Source organism: Tenrec ecaudatus, chromosome 4 (assembly GCF_050624435.1).
Source record: "Tenrec ecaudatus isolate mTenEca1 chromosome 4, mTenEca1.hap1, whole genome shotgun sequence".
NCBI lineage: Eukaryota > Metazoa > Chordata > Mammalia > Afrosoricida > Tenrecidae > Tenrec > Tenrec ecaudatus.
The window spans coordinates 74,589,322-74,608,429 of NC_134533.1; the positions used below are offsets into that span (position 1 = coordinate 74,589,322).

General features: G+C 38.1%; 1 protein-coding gene across 1 annotated transcript in view; it reads right to left on the reverse strand.

Annotated features, from left to right (window-relative positions):
* RSF1 (remodeling and spacing factor 1) overlaps positions 1-19,108 on the reverse strand; it is a 138,804-nt gene that overhangs the window by 29,128 nt on the left and 90,568 nt on the right. Inside the window, exons 6-7 of the mRNA XM_075546337.1 lie at positions 5,182-6,944; positions 3,202-3,405 (exon numbers count right to left, since the gene is read on the reverse strand). Of these exons, the coding sequence (XP_075402452.1) occupies positions 3,202-3,405; positions 5,182-6,944 (1,967 nt within the window). The remainder of the gene's footprint in view (positions 1-3,201; positions 3,406-5,181; positions 6,945-19,108) is intronic.

Genomic DNA, 19,108 nt, shown 5'->3' on the forward strand with positions numbered 1-19,108 from the left:
TTTAGCATTCCACAGTGACTCTGCTGGTGTCTTTAATGGTAATTTTCTATCTCCATCATTCCTTGCACAGTATTTGAATTCCTCTTTGGGGAAGATTATTTTCCATTCCATCAACCAATCCATTCATCTTTCCACCCACCAACTTATTTCGGTAGCAACCCATCAACTCTAAACCAAATTCACTAACATCAAGGCAATTCTGACTCCTTGTGACCTTCTGGGGCTGAGTTGAACTGCCCCTTTTGATTTCCCCAGCTGTCAATGTTTAAGGGGACAGAGAGCCTCATCTCCCTGCAGAAGAACAGCTAGTGGGTCAAAATGCTAACCCTGCCGTAAGCAGCCCAAAGAGCCACCCAATATGCCACCCGCGCTACTTTAATTAGGAACCAGTGAATATTTACTTTATTAGTCGGATTAGAGTCCAGAACTGATTTTAAGTTTGCTGTTCAATTGTTTCAACCACAGACACCAAGAGCCCTTTCAGGTTCGCTTTTGGATCCTTGAGCTCCTTAAAAGTAAGGTGTGGCGATCTACTTATGAAGAATCAGCCACTGACACCCTGTGGAGCACAGCACGCCTCAGACACGCATGGGACTGCCGTAAACCACAGCCAGCCTGGCAGCAACTTACTCTGGTTAGTAACCACAGTGCTAGCCCACAGCACAGATGAGACTTTAAAAGTTTTTCCAGCGTCTCCCTAAAATGCATCACTTACGATACCAATACTCAGTAGTAAATGACAGTATAGTTCAGTTATGTGATTGATCACACAGGCATGTGTAGATTATTAACATATATATGGACCCTCATTCCATTCATCACATTATTTCTATGGTAAAATGTAAGCCATGTTTCAAGTAACAAAATTGTAAGTAAACTTCTAGAGCTCAACTTATATCAAAATCAGTAACTGTCAAAATCTGCCATAAAGAGAATATCCTAGTAAAGCCTACCGTGAACAAATTTTCAAATTTCCAAGCTTCAATCATCTTGTGTATTTTAATTAAAGCTTTCAGAAAACACTTTAAGAGTTCTGCATTCATTTATGAATTGTATCAGTTTTTTGCTGTAGGCTTGAAGAGGGCAAAACCCACGTTTTTCTAGCTCCCTGTTCTATCCCAACCACTCGACACAATTCTATGCCGCCCTCACCCAAGGGGCACCAGAAACCTGCCGTATGCAAGAGCTTCACTCTCCAATGCCTTTTTCCTCAGCACAGAAATCTGCAGTGGGATTTTCATACGCTAGTTAAAATAACCAAATACCGTAAGCAAAAAGTCTTGAGTGCGTGCCAAGAAAGACATGGCATTCTCCTCCCCTGCAGTGCTATCTCTGCTCACCCCGTTTGACTTCTCATTTCCTCTCACCCTTTGATCCTCCACAGCTAGTGCTGCTTCAGTTGGAATCCACTCGCTTACTTTCAGAGGAGCCCTGGTGGTATAGAGCGGTTATGTGTTGGGCTATGATATGAATGTCAGCATTTGGAAACCATCAGAAACTCAAAGGAAAAAAGACGGAGCTTTCTAGTCCCATAAATCGTTATAGCCTCGGAAACCCACCAGGGGTTGCTATGAGCCAGCATTGACTCCGGGGCAGTGAGTTACTTTCAAAGAACATTAGCAAATGGTAAGATGAAAATACAATAGTTATCTTTTCCTTGATTTAAAGGACAGAAAAGTAGATTGCCAACTCAAGTCTTTTCTTGGCCTTTCTCCACACAAAAATGCACAGAGGATTTTGTCAAAGAAATTTGAACTTCTATTCTTCTCAGAACTAATGACAGTTGCTGGTTCTCTAGGTTCTATCTTTGACTTGAACCCTCTTAAACTACCAGGCTTCACTGATAATTTTTGTTAAGAATGAGGAAGAAAAGGGCAGGTAAGTCAGAATGATTTAAGCCGGTATCTAGTAGGTACCAGGAACTGGTACCAACCAACTTTACATAAATTATTAAAAACAACTTTTGAAAGAAATATGAGGTACATTATTCTATTTTTTACAAATGAGGAAGTAAATGTACAGAAAAGATAGCCGCTAGTAAATGGTGGAACCAGGGTCTGAATGAATTCTGTCTTGCCCCAGATCTTTCCCATCACATTCACTGCTTATTATAGGGAGGAAAAAATGAGCCTTTAATGAAAATTCACCTCATATGCTTTTTCCAACTGCTCGACACAATTACCTGTGGTAAACCAACTTTCTGTCCATTACATTCTATTTCATAGCTGAAGATTAACGTTGAAGTCCAATCTATTCAAACATGGAATTGGGCAAAACAAAAGAGTGTCTTTAATAGATTCCACAGACGCACTTATGAACTGACAAGATAGGAACTGGTACTCTTGATTTAGGTCACCTTTGAAGAGATTCCTGGAGATGAAAGCTTCACGTACATGCTTCATCATTATTCTGAACATGTCTAATCCATTGTTATCTACCTGTAAACCTGCCAGAGTTCAGTTCACATACTTCACACTTATGGAAGTCCCATGGCAAGACCCATTGTCACTAGATGAAAGAAATCCGAGATTTGTGCCTTTACCAAAAAGGCCATAGAAGAAACTAGAAACGAGTACTCAGTATTGGTTTGCAGTCTGCACTCCTTCCTCGGCTCCACACTCGGTCCCTGCGCGTCAAAGCTGCCGTTGCTGTGAACACTACATGGGAATGCTGAATGCTCAAATTTATTCCCATACAAATTAATGGTAACTGATTCTTCATTTTATGCCGTTTTGACTAATAGAAGGTTTTATAGGAATCAACAGCTTACAGATAGTGGGGAAAACCTGTTATTATTTTCTTAAAATGTCTTAAAAAAAAAAAGAATTTTTGTTTGTTTCCCCTTAGGTCTAATTTAGTTAGAGTTGGTTTTCAGAATACTAAAAAGCAGTGCAGCACTGAAAAAAAGCAAAAACTTAAGAAAAATATTTAAATAAATCTATTGATTTATGAGATTAGCAGCATAATCTTAACAAGTAGAAAAAATATCAATAAACCAGGCAGAATGAATGCAGAGTCTGACTGTTGACCCTGATAAAGTGGGTGATTAGTTGAGAAATAAAAGTTATTTTATAGCACACACCAAACTTTGCCACATTAGGAAAAATCCAAAACATACTTAAACAAGGAGTATTATATTGGCAAACCCAAGAAACAACACACTTGAAATGTGACTAGTGTTTAAGGTGGTCAGGTACATACTAGTTCAGGATGGTTTGGAAGGCCACATTTTTTGCATGGTTCATCATCATCGGCTGGGGCAGCCTCTTCACTTCCCTTTTCTTCTTCTTCTGAAACTGCAGATGATTTTTCACTGTCAGACCCTTCACTTTCATCATTGCTGGAGTATTTCCATCTGCCGCGTGTTCGAGAACCAGTCCATCGAACTTTGCCTTTGGGTTTGACCTTGTGTGAAATAAAAATGGGAATAGTTGAATGAAATTTTTTTTTAAAATAGTGGGGTGGAGGGTAAAATCCTCTCTTGATTACAGAAGTAATACACATCCATTGTAGGATATTTATAGTCAATGGAGAAAAATGAAAATTATAATAACTTCATCACCAACTGTACCTATTGTTAAATTCTACAAGTAGTTCCATTTTTTTTTCCTATGGGATCACAGTGATTATTCTGCCTCACATATTTTCCTAGTCTTATAAAAGACTTTCCTAATGTCGCTTAAAGTGACTATAAAATATGCAGTGTGTATCTAACTAGACATTTATAAGGTTGTTTCCCATTTTTTCACTTCCATAAACAAATTATTTTTCTAAATAAAAATTTTTTTCATACTCCTCTCTGGTTAAAATAAATTCCTTGAAGAGGATTCTGGGTCAAAGGCCATGTACGTTTTAAAGGTTCTGTAACAGAGCAATGGCAATAAATTACCACATAATACTATGTAAATTAAAAAAAATTAATTTAAAAGTGTGCAAATTAATTTAAGTTTTAAAATGTCTTAACCATACATAAAAATCCCAACAAACTTCAAAAATATATTAGAAAAATATACACATTAGTAAGTTTACAAAATTGTAAATGATTTTATAGCTTGGATATATATATATATATATATAATTTTATTGGGGGCTCTTACAGACTATACAATCTTTAAAGTCATGTAGTATTACAGGTCATATCTATGCTGTTCTCTAGCAAAGTATAATAACACTTTTTAACAGCAGAATAAGGAGGAAACTTTTTATAGAATTAAAAATTCAGTGCATCAGTGAACAAAGTTATTTACAGTGAAGGATCATCTGATTTGTTTTAATAAAGTAATACTTTTAATCACAACACATTCTCATGGATAACTCACTGCACAAGATATGGCTTAAAAAGGTATTACCACAGAAAAGAAAATTCTGGCCATTCTAAGACTAATAATTAAATTGGGGGAAACAGGCACTCAAAGACACTGGGCTTGAGAAGGTCCATTAATAGGGCCTTTGTACAGGGCACTATGATAATAGTTGTCAACTCTTAAGAGACATGCCCTTGACCCAGTAATTCCAATTCTAGGAGTCTATTCTAAAGAAATACTCACTCATGTCCAAAAGGATCTTCAATGCAGCATTGCCTGTAATAGTGAAAAATTGGAAACAACCTAAATGTCAATCAATAAGGGAGTGGTGAAATAAACTGAGGTGCATCCACACTGTGGAATACTATGTGGCCATTAACAATCAAAAGGTAGACTACACTTGTGACACGAAGAGTTCAAAGACATTGTTCAAAGGAAAAAATAAAAATCATAAAAAACTGAAGAGATCTGATCTAATCTCTTTTTGACTAAATGGGAAAATGCTTACGGACCAGACAAGAAATGCATGGAAAGAACCAGAGGATTTGTATTCCAAACTGTTCCTATTAGTTATGGGGAAGTTTTTGTTATTTATGCTATGGCCCAGGTGTTACTTGAATAGACAACCTAGAGAATGCATTTGTATTCTCTCAGCATTTTATTATTCTTTGTTTAAAAGATGACAGGAGTATACACTCTAAAATTTGATCCCTCCTGGTAACTTCTGAGGAAAAATTAGTTGAAGTATAGGAAGAAAAGTACAGTGTTTTTTAAAAAAAGTTACGTGTGAATGACTAAATTTTAGCCCAAATCAAAGAGTTATAAATACAGCCATATATATCTACCGTAATTAAAAATTAAAACTCGAAAGATTTACCTTGCTTACTTTAGAATTTGTATCCTTCTCCATTTTCTTCAAATTTTCTTTTCTGTCTGCTTTTTGCAAAGCTGTCGATTCTTCTTCGGCTTCATCTTCTCCTTCCCCTCTTTTCTTATCAGCTTTCTGATCTCTAATCTCAGCCACTTTTGCTGTGGGTCTGGATATTCTTGGAGATCTCCTTAAAGTACGGCCCACACTTGCTTTCTCTTCTTCCTTTTCAGTCTTCTCCTGCTTGGTTTCTGGTTCCACAGTTTTTAAGGGAGAATCTGGCTTCTTCTTCCGACTGGATATCCTAATTGTTAATTTGATGCCCTCTTTCTGCCTTTCAGAGGTGATCTCTCTATTTTCCGAGGCAGTGGTCTCGTCTCCAGGAATCAATTTATACTTAAATTTACTTTTCTGCACAGAAGCCTTTGTCTCAGAAGAATCCTCAATGCCACCGGCCTGGGCATTACTCAGATGATCCATGTCCACCTTTGGTGACTCAGAATTCTCTTTCAGATTTTTCGGGTTGGCTGTGTCTGGGATGAGGCCTTCGGCGGAGCCTGTGCTCCGACACTCCCCTTCTCTCTCTGAAGCTAGTTCCTCAGAGACACCAGTCGTGTTGGATGGTGGCGTTTCAGCCGCTCTGGGAGTGCCCGGCTTTTCTGACTGCTTCTCAGCACTCCTTGGAACTTCCTCTGGGATTGGACTCAATCTCTGCGTGTCTGTATCCAGAGGAGTCTTTTTGGATTTCTCTAACTTTTCCAGGCATTCTATGAGGGGTGGGCGTTTATCTTTCTTATTTTTTTGAGACTTCTCTTCAACTTTCATGGAACAAGATTCAGTGGTAGATAAAACACTTTTTAGAGAGAGATCTTTTGCCCTCTCAGAAGTCTCAAGAGAGGTTTCCATATCTGGCGGACTAGACTGTCCTACCTGCTCTTTCTGGCTCTGGATCTCTGAAACGGAGATCGAGTTGTCTGTATCCTTCACTGCAGAGGCCGCGTCCGTCTCAAGCTCACCCGATTTTATACTTGTTCTGACAGAATTGAAGGGCCCTGCCCCAGGTCCCTCTGTGATGACATTTCTGCCCTTCGAGGGGCTACCACGATCTTCTTTGGCATCAAACAACTTTGACTCTCTTTGTTCTGTCTTGAAATTCGGAGTTACCTTTTCATCCCCAACCTCTCCATTGACCAGTTGTTTCCCTTCGAGGCCCAAAGAAGTAATTGTAGAGATCCTTTTACATGGCTCATCTTCTTGTTTTATTTCCTCTTTTAGAAACTCTTTTGTGGGAGTAACTGATTTACACAAAGATCCTTTAACTGGACTGTCAAAATCATCGCTCAGTTTAATTTCCCGCTTTTTCAGGGGTATCTTGGCCTGCTGGTCATTTTTAAGTTTCTCTGTGTCTTCAGTAGATTTCTCAGTGATTTCCTGAGAAGATTTAATGTTGCCACCAAACTCCAGTCTCTCGGGCTCCTGCGCCACGAGTTTCTCCACGGTGCTTTTAGTGTCTGCTCGGTGCTCTTTCAGCTCAGCTTTGGTAGGTTTGACGTTTTCCTTGAAGGAACCACCCTTTCCTTTGGCGCTCTTCTTGTCCTCACTCTCCGGCAACGATTTCTCCAGCTTCACGATGACTGGCAGTTTCACAAGTTCCTTTTCATCTTCCTTTTCTATTTTCACAGCAGTCTCTTCTGGAACGTTGGGTGTGGAAAGTTTCTCTGAATTGATTGGCTGTCCATCAACTTTCATCTTTTCATTTTCTTTCTGTTCCTCTAAAAATCAGGGGGGGGAGGGAGAGAAACGTGTAATTAAATACATAGGAGCTTCGAAGGCTATACAGTATAAAAGCGTAATGTAATGTTGTTGGTGCACTGAGTCAATCCCAACTCACAGCTGCCCCAGGTAACAACGTGCAACTGCCAGTTCGTTCCTGTGACCTTCGTGGAAGCAGCTTACCAGGTCTGTCCCCTAAGCAGTCACTGAATGGGTTTGAACCATCAACTTTTCAGTTAACAGCTAAACAGCTAGGACTCCTTCATAGTGAGAGGGTTTGAAAACGCTCAGAGAAATTTCCATTCTCTTTTAAGGCTGTTTTTCAGTGAACTCTGAAGACCACTTGTATATGTAAATATCTGACGTTTCTCTTAAGTGACATTTTACCATTGGACATGTCATAAAACTGGAAAATAAAGATATTACAAAACTCTGAAGCATAACTTGCAGATTTCAGAAAAATAACCCTCACAAAGAACTGAGATTTCTGCTTTATACTTTTAGTGTCAATATATACTTACACAGTTGTGGCCATCTATCCCGGCTCAAATGACAGCTCAAAATTATAAAACTGAAAGTACTACATAAGACACACCCAATTCACCATTTTAAAACATAAATGACCACTGTTGTTTCCAAATCACCAAGCGCTTTATTCCACTGAAGTACCATGAACATGTCCTTGCAAAATGTTTGATTCAGGCTATATATTCTTCACCAATTTTTAAGTATAAAATCGTATTACTCATAAGGAATCAATATTAATATTTTGGTTGATCTATCGATTCCTCTTAATACTGTATTGGCTCTACATGTTCAACAGTGCAGACACACAACTTATATTCAGTCAATAGTATTATCTCTGCATGGGATTAGAGACTATTTGGATGGTATGTTGATTGTGGATTGAAGGATTTGGTTCTGCCTCATGGAAGCAGCAGTCAGGAGATCAAACAATGCATTGCACTGAGTAAATCTGCTGCACACGGGACCTCTTCAAAATGTGGAAAAACTAGGTTACTTCGAGGACTAAGGTGAGCCTGACCCAAGCCAAGGTCTTTCCAATTGTTTCATATGCATGTGAAAATTGTTACCTTGACGAAGACCAAAGAAGAAGAGATTCATCTGAATTATAGTGCTAGTGGAGAATACTCAAATTACCGTGAGTTGCTGAAAGAACAAATCTGTCTTTGAAGAAATACAGCCAGAAAAGTGGCTTAGCAGCAAGGACGTGGAAAGTTTGCTTCACACACTTTGGACACATTGTCAGGAGAGATGAATCCCTGGACAAGGACATCATGCTTGGTAAAGTGCAGGGCAAGTGAAAAAGGAGGAAGGCTTCCACCACTATGGACTGACACATGCCGCCAACCATGGGTTCGGATTTGGGAGGGTGGCGCAGGTCGGGACGGTTTCAGTCTGTTGCGCACAGTTATGAGTCAGAACTGATCCAACAGCACCTCACGGCAACCACGTAACTCACAGCCACTGAGCGATTCCGACTCCTAACGATCATAACGGATGGGGTAGGAATTGCCCCGATGGGTTTCTGAGACTTCATCAGAGTAGGAACAACATGAATTCCATACATTGATACTCATAGGTATGGTAGTTACATAATCTGTTGTCGATTTGAGACTTAAAAGTGAGGGGGTGGAGTTGAGCCTGTCCATCAGGTTGCAGCTTGATGACCTCATTTGGTGGCACTATGGAGATAAATAGCTCACTGGAGGCAGGGCAGATTCTCATGCCCTATGAGACATTCCTGTGGAGAAGACACAAGGAGCTACGCTAGAGCTCTGAGCTGAAGGAGCCATGTAGAGACTCCTGCCAGCGCTGCGATACTTCCACTGCCAATGGATCCGCAGACTTTCTACGCACTGGCATATGATCTTCCTGCATTTGGCGCCACTGCATGTGTTGTGTGAGTGTGAAAAGAACTTTATAGATTGGTATCGGACAATAGGCTAATTTTGGACTTATGGGCTTGATCTGGACTGGGCTGGGATGTTTCTCAATATACAATTGCTCTTGTATATAAAGCTCTTTCTTATACACATGAGAATTTGTTTCCCCAGTCTATCCAGACACAAACAATAGTTTTGAGCATACTGTTTGCAGAATTTATTACCTCTTGAACCTACTCTTGCAATACTAAATATCCTCTATTCAAATCCAGTTCTATCAAGATAGAATTTTTTTAATGTTGAACTGGTTCTTCCTAAGGTTGGTTAAACTAGATATTTACAATAAATATTTCATGAGAAAAATGGGATGGGTAAACCAGGATGTAACACTAAGGGCATGCATTGGAGTAGCAAGGGGAGCAAAACAATGATGTCCCTGAGGAATCCCAAAATTAGACTTTGGGAGGAGGGCATGACACCTCATCAGATTCGACCAGAAAACACTCCTAAAGGTCAACAAATAAGAACTGGCACTACTTATAGGCTTTTCTTGTTTTGCCTTTTTTTTTTTTTTTTTGCGTATCTATCTAGATAAGGTAGGCCAGAGAAACAATCTGGAGGGGAAAACAATGGGACCAAAGGATTTGGGGGGGGGGGTGCCAAGGGAGAGGGGAAGGCAAGGCAAAGGTAGGAAGGTGTCAACAAACCCAGACATAGGGGAACAAAAATGATCGAAAATCAATGGCGAGGAGGGGTAGGATACCTGGTGGGGCCTGATCAAGTGCAATGTAGCTGAGAGGAATTAATGAAAGCCGAATGAAGGTTGAACATGACAGTGAGACGAGAGGAAAGTAAAAGAAAATAGAGGAAAGAACTAGGAGGCAAAGGACATTTATAGAGGTCTAAATACAGGCATGTACGTATGTAAATATATTCATATATAATGACAGGGAAAGATATATATATACATATATTTATATGTTAAGTGTTAAGGTAGCATATGGACATCGAGCTTCTATTCAAGTCCTCCCTCAATGCAAGAACACTTTATTCTAATAACCCAGCATTCTGTGATGCTCATCTTCCTGACACCATCCCTGAAGACAAAATGGGTACATAAGAAAATGTGGTAAAGAAAGCTGATGGTTCTCAGCTATCAAAAGGCATAGTGTCTGGGATCTTTTAGGCTTGAAGATAAACAAGTGGCCAATTAGCTAAAAAGCAACAAAGCCCATGAGAAGCACGCCACCCTGTGTGATCATGAGGTGTTATGGGAACAGGTATTAGGCACCAAAGACTCAGAACAAAAAACCTTTGATGTGAATGAGGGGTAGGCAATTGGACATCCCCTCACAGAAGGGTCAGAAGGAAGAGATGAGCCAGTGAAGGTGTAGTACAGCACTGACAAAACATACAACTTTCCTCTAGTTCGTTAATGCTTCCTCCCCTCTATCATGACCCCAATTCTACCTTAAAAATCTGGCTAGAAAAGAGCATGTACAAAGGTATACATAAAAGCTTGCATCACAGGGAATCCAGGACAGATCAACCCCTCAAGGCCAATAATGAGTAGCCATAACAGGAGGGTAGGGGGAGGTGAGGGAAAAATGAGGGAATCACAATGACTGACATATAATAGCCCCCCCCCCCGCCCTGCCCACCGGGGGCCGTACAACAGAAAAGTGGGTGAAGGAAGACAGCAGTCAGTGTACAGAATGAAAAGAACAATAATCCACAAACTATCAGGGTGCAGGAGGGAGGGGGAACGAGGAGCTGACACCAAGGGCTCAAGTACAAAGAAAATGTTCTGAGAATGATGGCAACATATGTACAAATGTGCTTGATACAATGGATGGATGGATGGATTGTGATGAGAGCTGTAAGAGCCCCCAATAAAATAATTTTTAAAAAATAGAAAGAAAAGGGATGGGTAACAAAGTAGGACATGCTATTTAAATAAGGAGAACTTAATACTGCTAAAATATAGGTATTTTTATTACAAAGCACCATTTCTTTTATGCCAAATAATGTTGTAAACAAATATTAACAGTTGAGATCAAAAAACATCAAGAACCATTCAGAGATTGAATTATGGAATGACATACATATTAGCTCCCAATTAATAATTTTTTAAAAAAAGAACCATACAAAGCCTAGGAGTATCCATATTACTTTCACACTCGGTGATTTGATGTTATATATGTTGCTAAAATGTTTTGAGAATGATGATGGCAGCAAATGTGTTTGACACGATGGATGGATGTATGAATTGTGATAAAACTTATATAAGCCCCCAATAAAATTATTTTTAAAAAATTAAAGGTAGGACAGTGATCAGTATGTATGTCTCTCTGTGCCATTGAGAAAGTAAAAAACAAAAAACTCACTGTGATTTAGTTGCTTATGCTCATAGTGACCCTAAAGGATGGAACAGAATTGTCCCTGTGGGTAATCCAGACAGTAGTAAATCTTTAGAGGACCTGAAAGCCTCATCTCCCAAGCAGTTTGAACTACTGACTTTAAGGGTAGCAACCAAAGGAGACGCCTCTATATCACCAGATTGCTTAAAAAATCTGACTACACGAATGTCCTGGTTAACGACAGTTATCATACTTGGATTACCATCTTTTAAAATAACCTCAACCTAATACTAAAATGTATTCAACACAATTTAATATTTCTTAAGCTGGTGGCATACTGGTTACACATGGTGTTGCTAACCACAAGGTCAGCAGTTCAAAAACCACAAGCCTCTCCTAGGGAGAAAGATGAGGTTTTCCACTCCAATTAAGATTTAGTCTCAGAAACCAAGAGAGGCAGTCTGACCCTGTCTGACAGGGCTGCCATGAGTCACAATCAACTCAGCAGGAGTGAGTTTGCTTTTGGTTTGGTGTTTGTGGCTCAGAAAGCAACTCATTGCTTCATTGTGATCCAAGGGAAAATGATACTCCATTCTGTTGGAGGGTGCGGAATGAGGAAGGAGGATAAGAGCTTAGCAACATGGCAACATAAAAGGCAGAACGGCATTAGTTCTTGACGCTCTCCTGGGCTCACAAATCCGAGTTGACATAGTGGTGTGTCTTTGAGTGATGTCACAAATTCTCTGATCCTTATTTCTTCATCTACAACATGAGTGAATTAAACAACGTGACCCTAACTACTATTCTTTGTGGCTAGATTTTCTTCTTTCAAAAATATTCCAATTTTGGTATTTTTATCACTGGCTTGGAGTTCTTAAAACCATGACAACCATTATTAGTCACCTTCCAAAGACAACCTGGATATTTCCCTGAAACTGAAGAACCAGCACAAAAAATGAAGCCTTAAGCATTTTCATAATTACTGGAAAGGTTTTTCCTGTACCCACACACTGTCCCATGGTTTGCCAAAAGAAAATTTAGGGAGAATGCTAATGAGTTTGAGACAAAATTTACTAGAAAAATCACAATGCAGTATAAATATTTCTTGACAAACATGATGAGTCAAAGGAAGTGTTACGTATGGTACTTTGAAAAGTTTCACTAATTTATTCAAATATTTATTGATCACCTATGTTCTTTTCCACCTACTCCAATCAGAATCATTATGTAGTAAAACACATAAAAAGAAACTGACTGGGTGAGAGATGCAGGATTCTCATGACCCATAAAAAAAATTTTTTTTAAACTTGCTGGCATTGAGTCAATGCTGACTCAGAATAAACTGAAGAAATCATGAAGCTTTTAGGTAATGATGGAGACCAGTCTTCAAGATGGCAACTAGTCCTTGTGTGTGGTTGATTTTAATCACTATGGTCAATTATTTGAAAGACGTTTGGATCTTGGATCAGTCATATTTATTTATGACATTTTGGAGCCAAGATATGCCAACTTTGACAGGATGGCTAACCAGTAAGTTAGGAAAGGAAAGAATTGAGAATTTTAAGAGTGGTGTAGATGCAGAATCTTTTACATTCTTGAAGAAAAAAACACAACTGAAGGAGCACTTGGATTTTTCAAGGCACTGGAGATGGAAAACACAGAAATAATCTTTCTGTGCAATGAAAACTAATGCATGGTTTTACCTTTTAGAAATGTAACTTTTCTTTGAACGTATAATGGATGAGAAAGTGTCCCATGAATCTTACTATAAAGATAAGAATGTTTTCTTCGATAAAGAATATTTTTAAATACTGTAGTATAGATGCTGATAATCAATGTTAACAGAATGCTAACGAAAGCATTACAGTCAATTTCTCCTAATTATATGGGCCAGAGTGCTGGGCCAGGACAGGCACACGGAAATCTCTAAGTGGTCCTGCCTGCAGATGCTTATACTGTCCAAGAAGAGATGACAGATTCATAAATGACTATTTTGAAATGGTAAAAAGAACACGTAGGAGCCATCATTTATTAAATGCCTGTTACATGAGGAGGAAAAGTTGTTCATGCTTTCCCAACGGAAAGCTTCTTCGAGTACAGCCTTCATATAGCCCCCACTGTCTTTCTGTGTGCCACTCTTATTTACTGGCATCGAAGATGTTCCAGATTTAGCTTGTGTTTTCCCCACTCAAGTCCTGAACTTAATCTCCTTCTCTAAGGAGCCATGGTTCCTTGATTAGACAGTAGTATCCAGAGGCTAACCTCTAGAGGCTAGGTGTGCTCACTGCCACCTGGTCCGTCGTTATTTGTAGGTTTCATTCAGTTACTTACAATACATAAACTGGACTTTTCCCATCAACTTGTATGTGTAACAAGACGCACTGTTTTTCTATCACTAACACTACTGTTGTAGACATTCTGGTTGGCAGAAGCCTGCTCACTAGATGGTGCAGTGAAGAAGACAAACGGGAAAAGGATAAGCTTCAAAAATCTGGGTTTTTAAAAAATTCCATTTACTCACAATCTTCTGAGAGTCCCTTGAATAGCTTTGAGGAAGCACGGGTAACACTACGAGTTAAACATTGAGCTGATAACTGCAAGGTGGTCAGTTCAAACCCAACAGCTACTCCCCAAAGGCAAAAGGTGAGACTGTCAAGTCCCATAAAGATGTATTGTTCTGGAAACCCTATACAGAATCACTATGATTCACAGTGAATCAGAATCAACTAGAAGACAGAGGATTTGAATATCTTACAGGTCGATAAGTTATCAGTAACCTTTATGTATTGAAAGTCAGTTTGCCTGAGCATAACATCCATGGCTCATGTAATTCTTTCCCTTGAGAAAGTCAAATGTAACATTTTCTTTTGGAATCAAAAAGTGATGACAATCCGATTTCCTTACCCCTTAAAAGCTACTGGCTCTTTTTGTTTGGATGTTCAAGTGTTTCTTTCTTTAAAGTCCAATAACTTTACTAAAATTTGTCTTGAAGTTGGTTGTTCTGGGTTGATTTCCCAAGAAATACAGTGTCCTTTCCACTATGAAGTAAAAAAAAAAAAGAAAACAAAAATTTTTCTGCAACGTTTTTATTTATCCCTTTTCATGGACTCCTACATGTTAGAATTTGTCTATTTTTTTGTATAAATTTCTTGCACTGTCATAGTTTTTTCAGTCTTCCTTTTATCTTGTCCAATTTTTAAAGTATTAATTCTTCTGTCAGCTCACAAGATGTTTATTCTAAATTTATTTCTAAATATTTTAACTCAGTTCCTCCAGCCCATTGCTTTCTGACATGGCTTCAGCCTCGGTAAGCAAGGTCATTCTATCTCTTACCCTCTCCTCTTTCTCATTCTTATTTACCCCCTTCTTTCTCATTCTTACAGTACTATAGGAACTGACTTTCATCCTCTTTATTCATTTTTATTTATAAATAGACTTTTAGAAAGGAAGTGTGTTTATGAGTTTTTCTCATTTTCAAGGCTGTAGAGCACCTATACCTGTTATTCTGGTAAAATATTGAAATTAGAGAAATTTCCTATCTGTGATCGCCTAGCTCAATAGCTCCTTCCAAGCTGTGGTCTGAAGCAGAGGTCTGTCTTTAAAGGGGCATCTGGCAGTGAGTTTTGAGCATGCACAGGTCACAGAGAACACAGGAAGGAACTCCTTTAGGGCTTTTGGTGGAGATGCTTTGTTTGGCCCTTAAACCCGGCATTTTATGGAGAAATGTAGAGAGAGCAAACCCTGTTTTGAAATCCATGAATGATAATAGAGAAGATTTCTTTGATTCAAGCCACAATATATTCAATCAGAGTACTTCAACGATTTCTCTAATCAAAAGCTTCTTCTATTTATTTATTTACTCTAAAGGGTTTGGTATGCTTTAAGTCAAGTTTACTGGTCTGTAGTCAATCTAAGATGTACTTTATAAGCTATGCGCACTGACCTTTACTCTATGGAAAGAACACTCATTCATCAGCATAGACATGATTGTCCAGATTAATGGGGCTACATCAGTTAATTTGATGCTTCCAATAGGCACAAATCTTTCACGTAACGAACTACTGTTCATGGTCAAACAATCAAAGAAAACCCAACAGATTTCTATGTAATTTTGGTCCTCTATTTTTCTACATAAGTAAAATTGGATGTAAATATGAACAGATGGTGATGATTTAAATATATGTATATATTTTATACACATACATATATACATACTTTGTGTTTTAACATTATGGCAATAACACATGCATCTATCTGGTTACCCTAGCTTGTTCAGGGTAAAACAGTATTTAACATCTTAACAAAAAGTATCATATTTTATGCCCGGGACGAATTTTTTTCCAAAGACTATCTATGAGCCTGTAGTTACATAACAAAATTATTTCTTTCAGCCTTTAAAACTAGTATTCACTCTCTATAGGAAGGTCAAAAGTTTTTAATGAATAAGCAGTTAGGTGAATAATAAATGAATTAAATGGACAGAGAGCCAGATAAAGCAAATATCAAACATAAATTTTGTTTTAACTACATAAACATATACAACTTAGACCAGTGGTTCTCAACCTTCCTAATGGCACAACCTTTTAATACAATTCCTCATGTTGAGGTGACTTCCAACCATAAAATTATTTTCGTTGCTACTTTATAACTTCATAGTAATTTTGCTGTTATGAATCATAATGTAAATATCTTAAATACAAGATATATTTTCATTGTTACAAATTGATAATTAAAGCATAGTGACTAAGCACAAAATATGTAATTACATATTGTGAGGTATTTATTTCTAATTACAAATAAATGAATTTTGTCTTGAAGCATGGTGTAGCATGGGTAACAGTCTTCATGCCCGGTACTCGTACATGGGTGTATCTGCATGTGGGCAGACCCGCCTGGAGACTGAGGAGTGGTGTTTCAGTTCCTCAGACCACCAGAAATAATGTGTTTTCTGATGGTCTTTAGCGACCCCTGTAAGGGGACTTTTGACAACCCCCCCCCAGAGGTCGCGACCCACAGGTTGAGAACCATGATCTAGACACTATATTTAAAATGAAAAACATTTAGTTTCTCTATTTTATTTCATATTATTTTTATTTGGAATCAGAAAAAAAATGTCCTGTTGAGGCCAATATTGGATCCTACACTTTGTATTGTTATATTCAACACAGAATTTAACCAGGAGCCATTTAATAAGGAGCCATGTTTATATGAGAAACCCAGCTTTTCCTCAACACAAGTAGTGTATTGAAGGGTGCTTTTTATATAGAGGACCCCTACTCTCAGGAAAGTCCTATCGTTTTAATAGGTAAATGTGATCATCAATCCATTTTCCAAGTATACTAACCTTCCTTTCAATAATTGCTCTACTGTTCTCTACCCTAGGGCACCAATATTAAGAAAGGGATTAAGTGATATGAAATTTCTGATAGTTTTTTCTTTATAAATTTAAAGGTAGAAAACCTATTCCGGAATTTAGATATTACTTTTTAGATGCAAAAGACAAATAGGAAAATGGGCCAGATTATTCTTCATCTAATAATTTTCCCAAAGAACCAATGTCCTGAGAAAGAGGAAGTCAGTTTATACAACTGCAATATCCAAAGTGTTTCTGTGTGCACTATTGCTACCTAATAGATGGAGTCTTTGAGACCATTTAAATCGGTAATTAACATTCCCACCAAAACCACATTAAGAATTATTCTAACCAAAAAGAAGAAGAATTCTCTCTTAATCCAAAAGCAACAACAACAATAAGGTTTTCTAGCACCCTCAAGAGAGATCTTTTGGTCCAATTAAATTGAAGGCAACCAAGGTTATGGCTATTGTTCTTTAAGATTCCAAAAAGAATGATCTTCTAAGACCTTTTCAAAAGACAAAAGATGACCACAGTGGTTTATCTAAAAAGGTTGTAAGAAAAGTGAACATAGTATTGGTTAAATAAAAGACAATGTCCAGGAAAGCTGAGCCAAGGTATTGTTTTTCTCAACATGACAATAATCTGTTCATTCTTTGAGATAGCAAGGACTGTTGTGAGGGAATTTTGTTGGGAAATCTTACCCACCCATCTACCCTACGTCCTTGATCTTCCCACTCAGACTTATTGTGTTCTACAAATTCAAAGACATTTAAAAGGAATACACACACACACACACACAAATAAATAAATGGAACACCAAACTGGAAGCAGTCCCAAAGCCCATCAGTAGAAGAATTAACAAACTTTGGTATATACATAATGTACTATACATCGTTAAAAATATAATGCTGGGCCACGAAGCACTCACAACCTGGGTGGACCAAAAGAACATTATGCTGAGCAAAGTTAATCAGCCACAAAAAAACATATTCTATGCGACTGTTCCTTGAAGGGTAAAACCCCAAACAACTGGCATACCAAAAGGAACAGACTCTGATGTTTCCCAAAGGAAGAGAGGACACGGGTGGGAAGATGGACCAAAGCACTAGACAATTTGGTTATAAACGTGGATGTAAAGGAGGCCGAAGGTCTCAAAGAGGGAAAAGAGAACTCAGAGGATAGAGTGGGATAGAATAAAGGAGTTCGGGTTGACGAGTGGCTTGAACTGTTGAATGCAGAACTGGTAAGGAAATGAAAGTCCATCCAATCTATAAAAGTAAAGACTAGCCAAACAATTTTCTAAAGTGGTTATACTAGTTTGCTCTCCAATTTGTAATACTGAAAGCATTTAAAATATATAAATTATTTTATATTTTTTCATTTAGAGATTAACAATTTTTGCTACTTCTCTTGTTGCTTTTAAGAATTAAATTGTCATCTTAATTAACTTTCCTTTATACTGAATCATTCTTTAATTGTTGGACAATCTGGCATCTTAGCTTTGTCTTTGACGTGGTGAAATTATGCCAAGATTCATTATCAATAACACTGCTTGAGGACTGTTTGGCTTTTTAGAGTCAGGCGTGGTGTTTTGCCTTAAATCTAGAAAATTGCTTTCTTCCCCATTCTCTAATATTCTTCATCTGAAATTCTGGGAAATAGTAATGTTAGACTAGCTTAAACTACCTTTTTATTTTCCATTAATTTGGTTTCTTTTAATCTCTTTTATGCATTTTTCTTGGATCAGTGCTTTAACTCAGTATTTCACCTTCTATCTGTGAATATTCTGCTAGTTAAATTATTTTAAAATTCCAATCATGTTCTCTAGTTTTAGGTAATACTTTGAAATTTTCCATAAAAATATTAAACTAAGATTTTCTAAGTGCACACACACACACACACACACACACACACACACACACTATATGCTCTTACTCCAGGCAGGTGCATTAATGTCTAATATGCTTACTCTCCATTTGGTTTCCACATGGGGACAGTTTTGAGCTACATGGGCATGGTCATCACTGAGACCACATCCATGGTGCTCTTTGCTCTGTGTGGTCTGCAACGTGACAACGTAAATGACTTACCATAGCTTTACAAAATTTGTGCAAAATGTTTGCCAACCTACCTTAGTTTACAAAAGTAATTCACAGGAAAGAGAGCCTAATTAGCGAGCGTGCGTGCGCGCGCGCGCACACACACACACACACACACAGAAAATATGTATCTCTTTGGAAAAAATAAAAGGAAGACAATTTGAATCCCCCAGAGTACCGAAATGTTCTAGAAACCAAAGCAAAGGAGTGTTAGGAAAAGAGGTAGAGATAGAAAGACTGTCTTCAGAAGGATACACACCTAGATGGAGGTTATGTCAAGAAACAATAGCATCACATTTTGATAAAAGTTTCTATGATTTTGTAATAATTCTTTCTGACTTATTCTCATATACTAAAATAGACGATGGACACCATCTGTGGGACTCTCCTAAATGTGGTGATTCTTCTATTTGGCATGAGAACCCTATGGCTGTAGGAAGC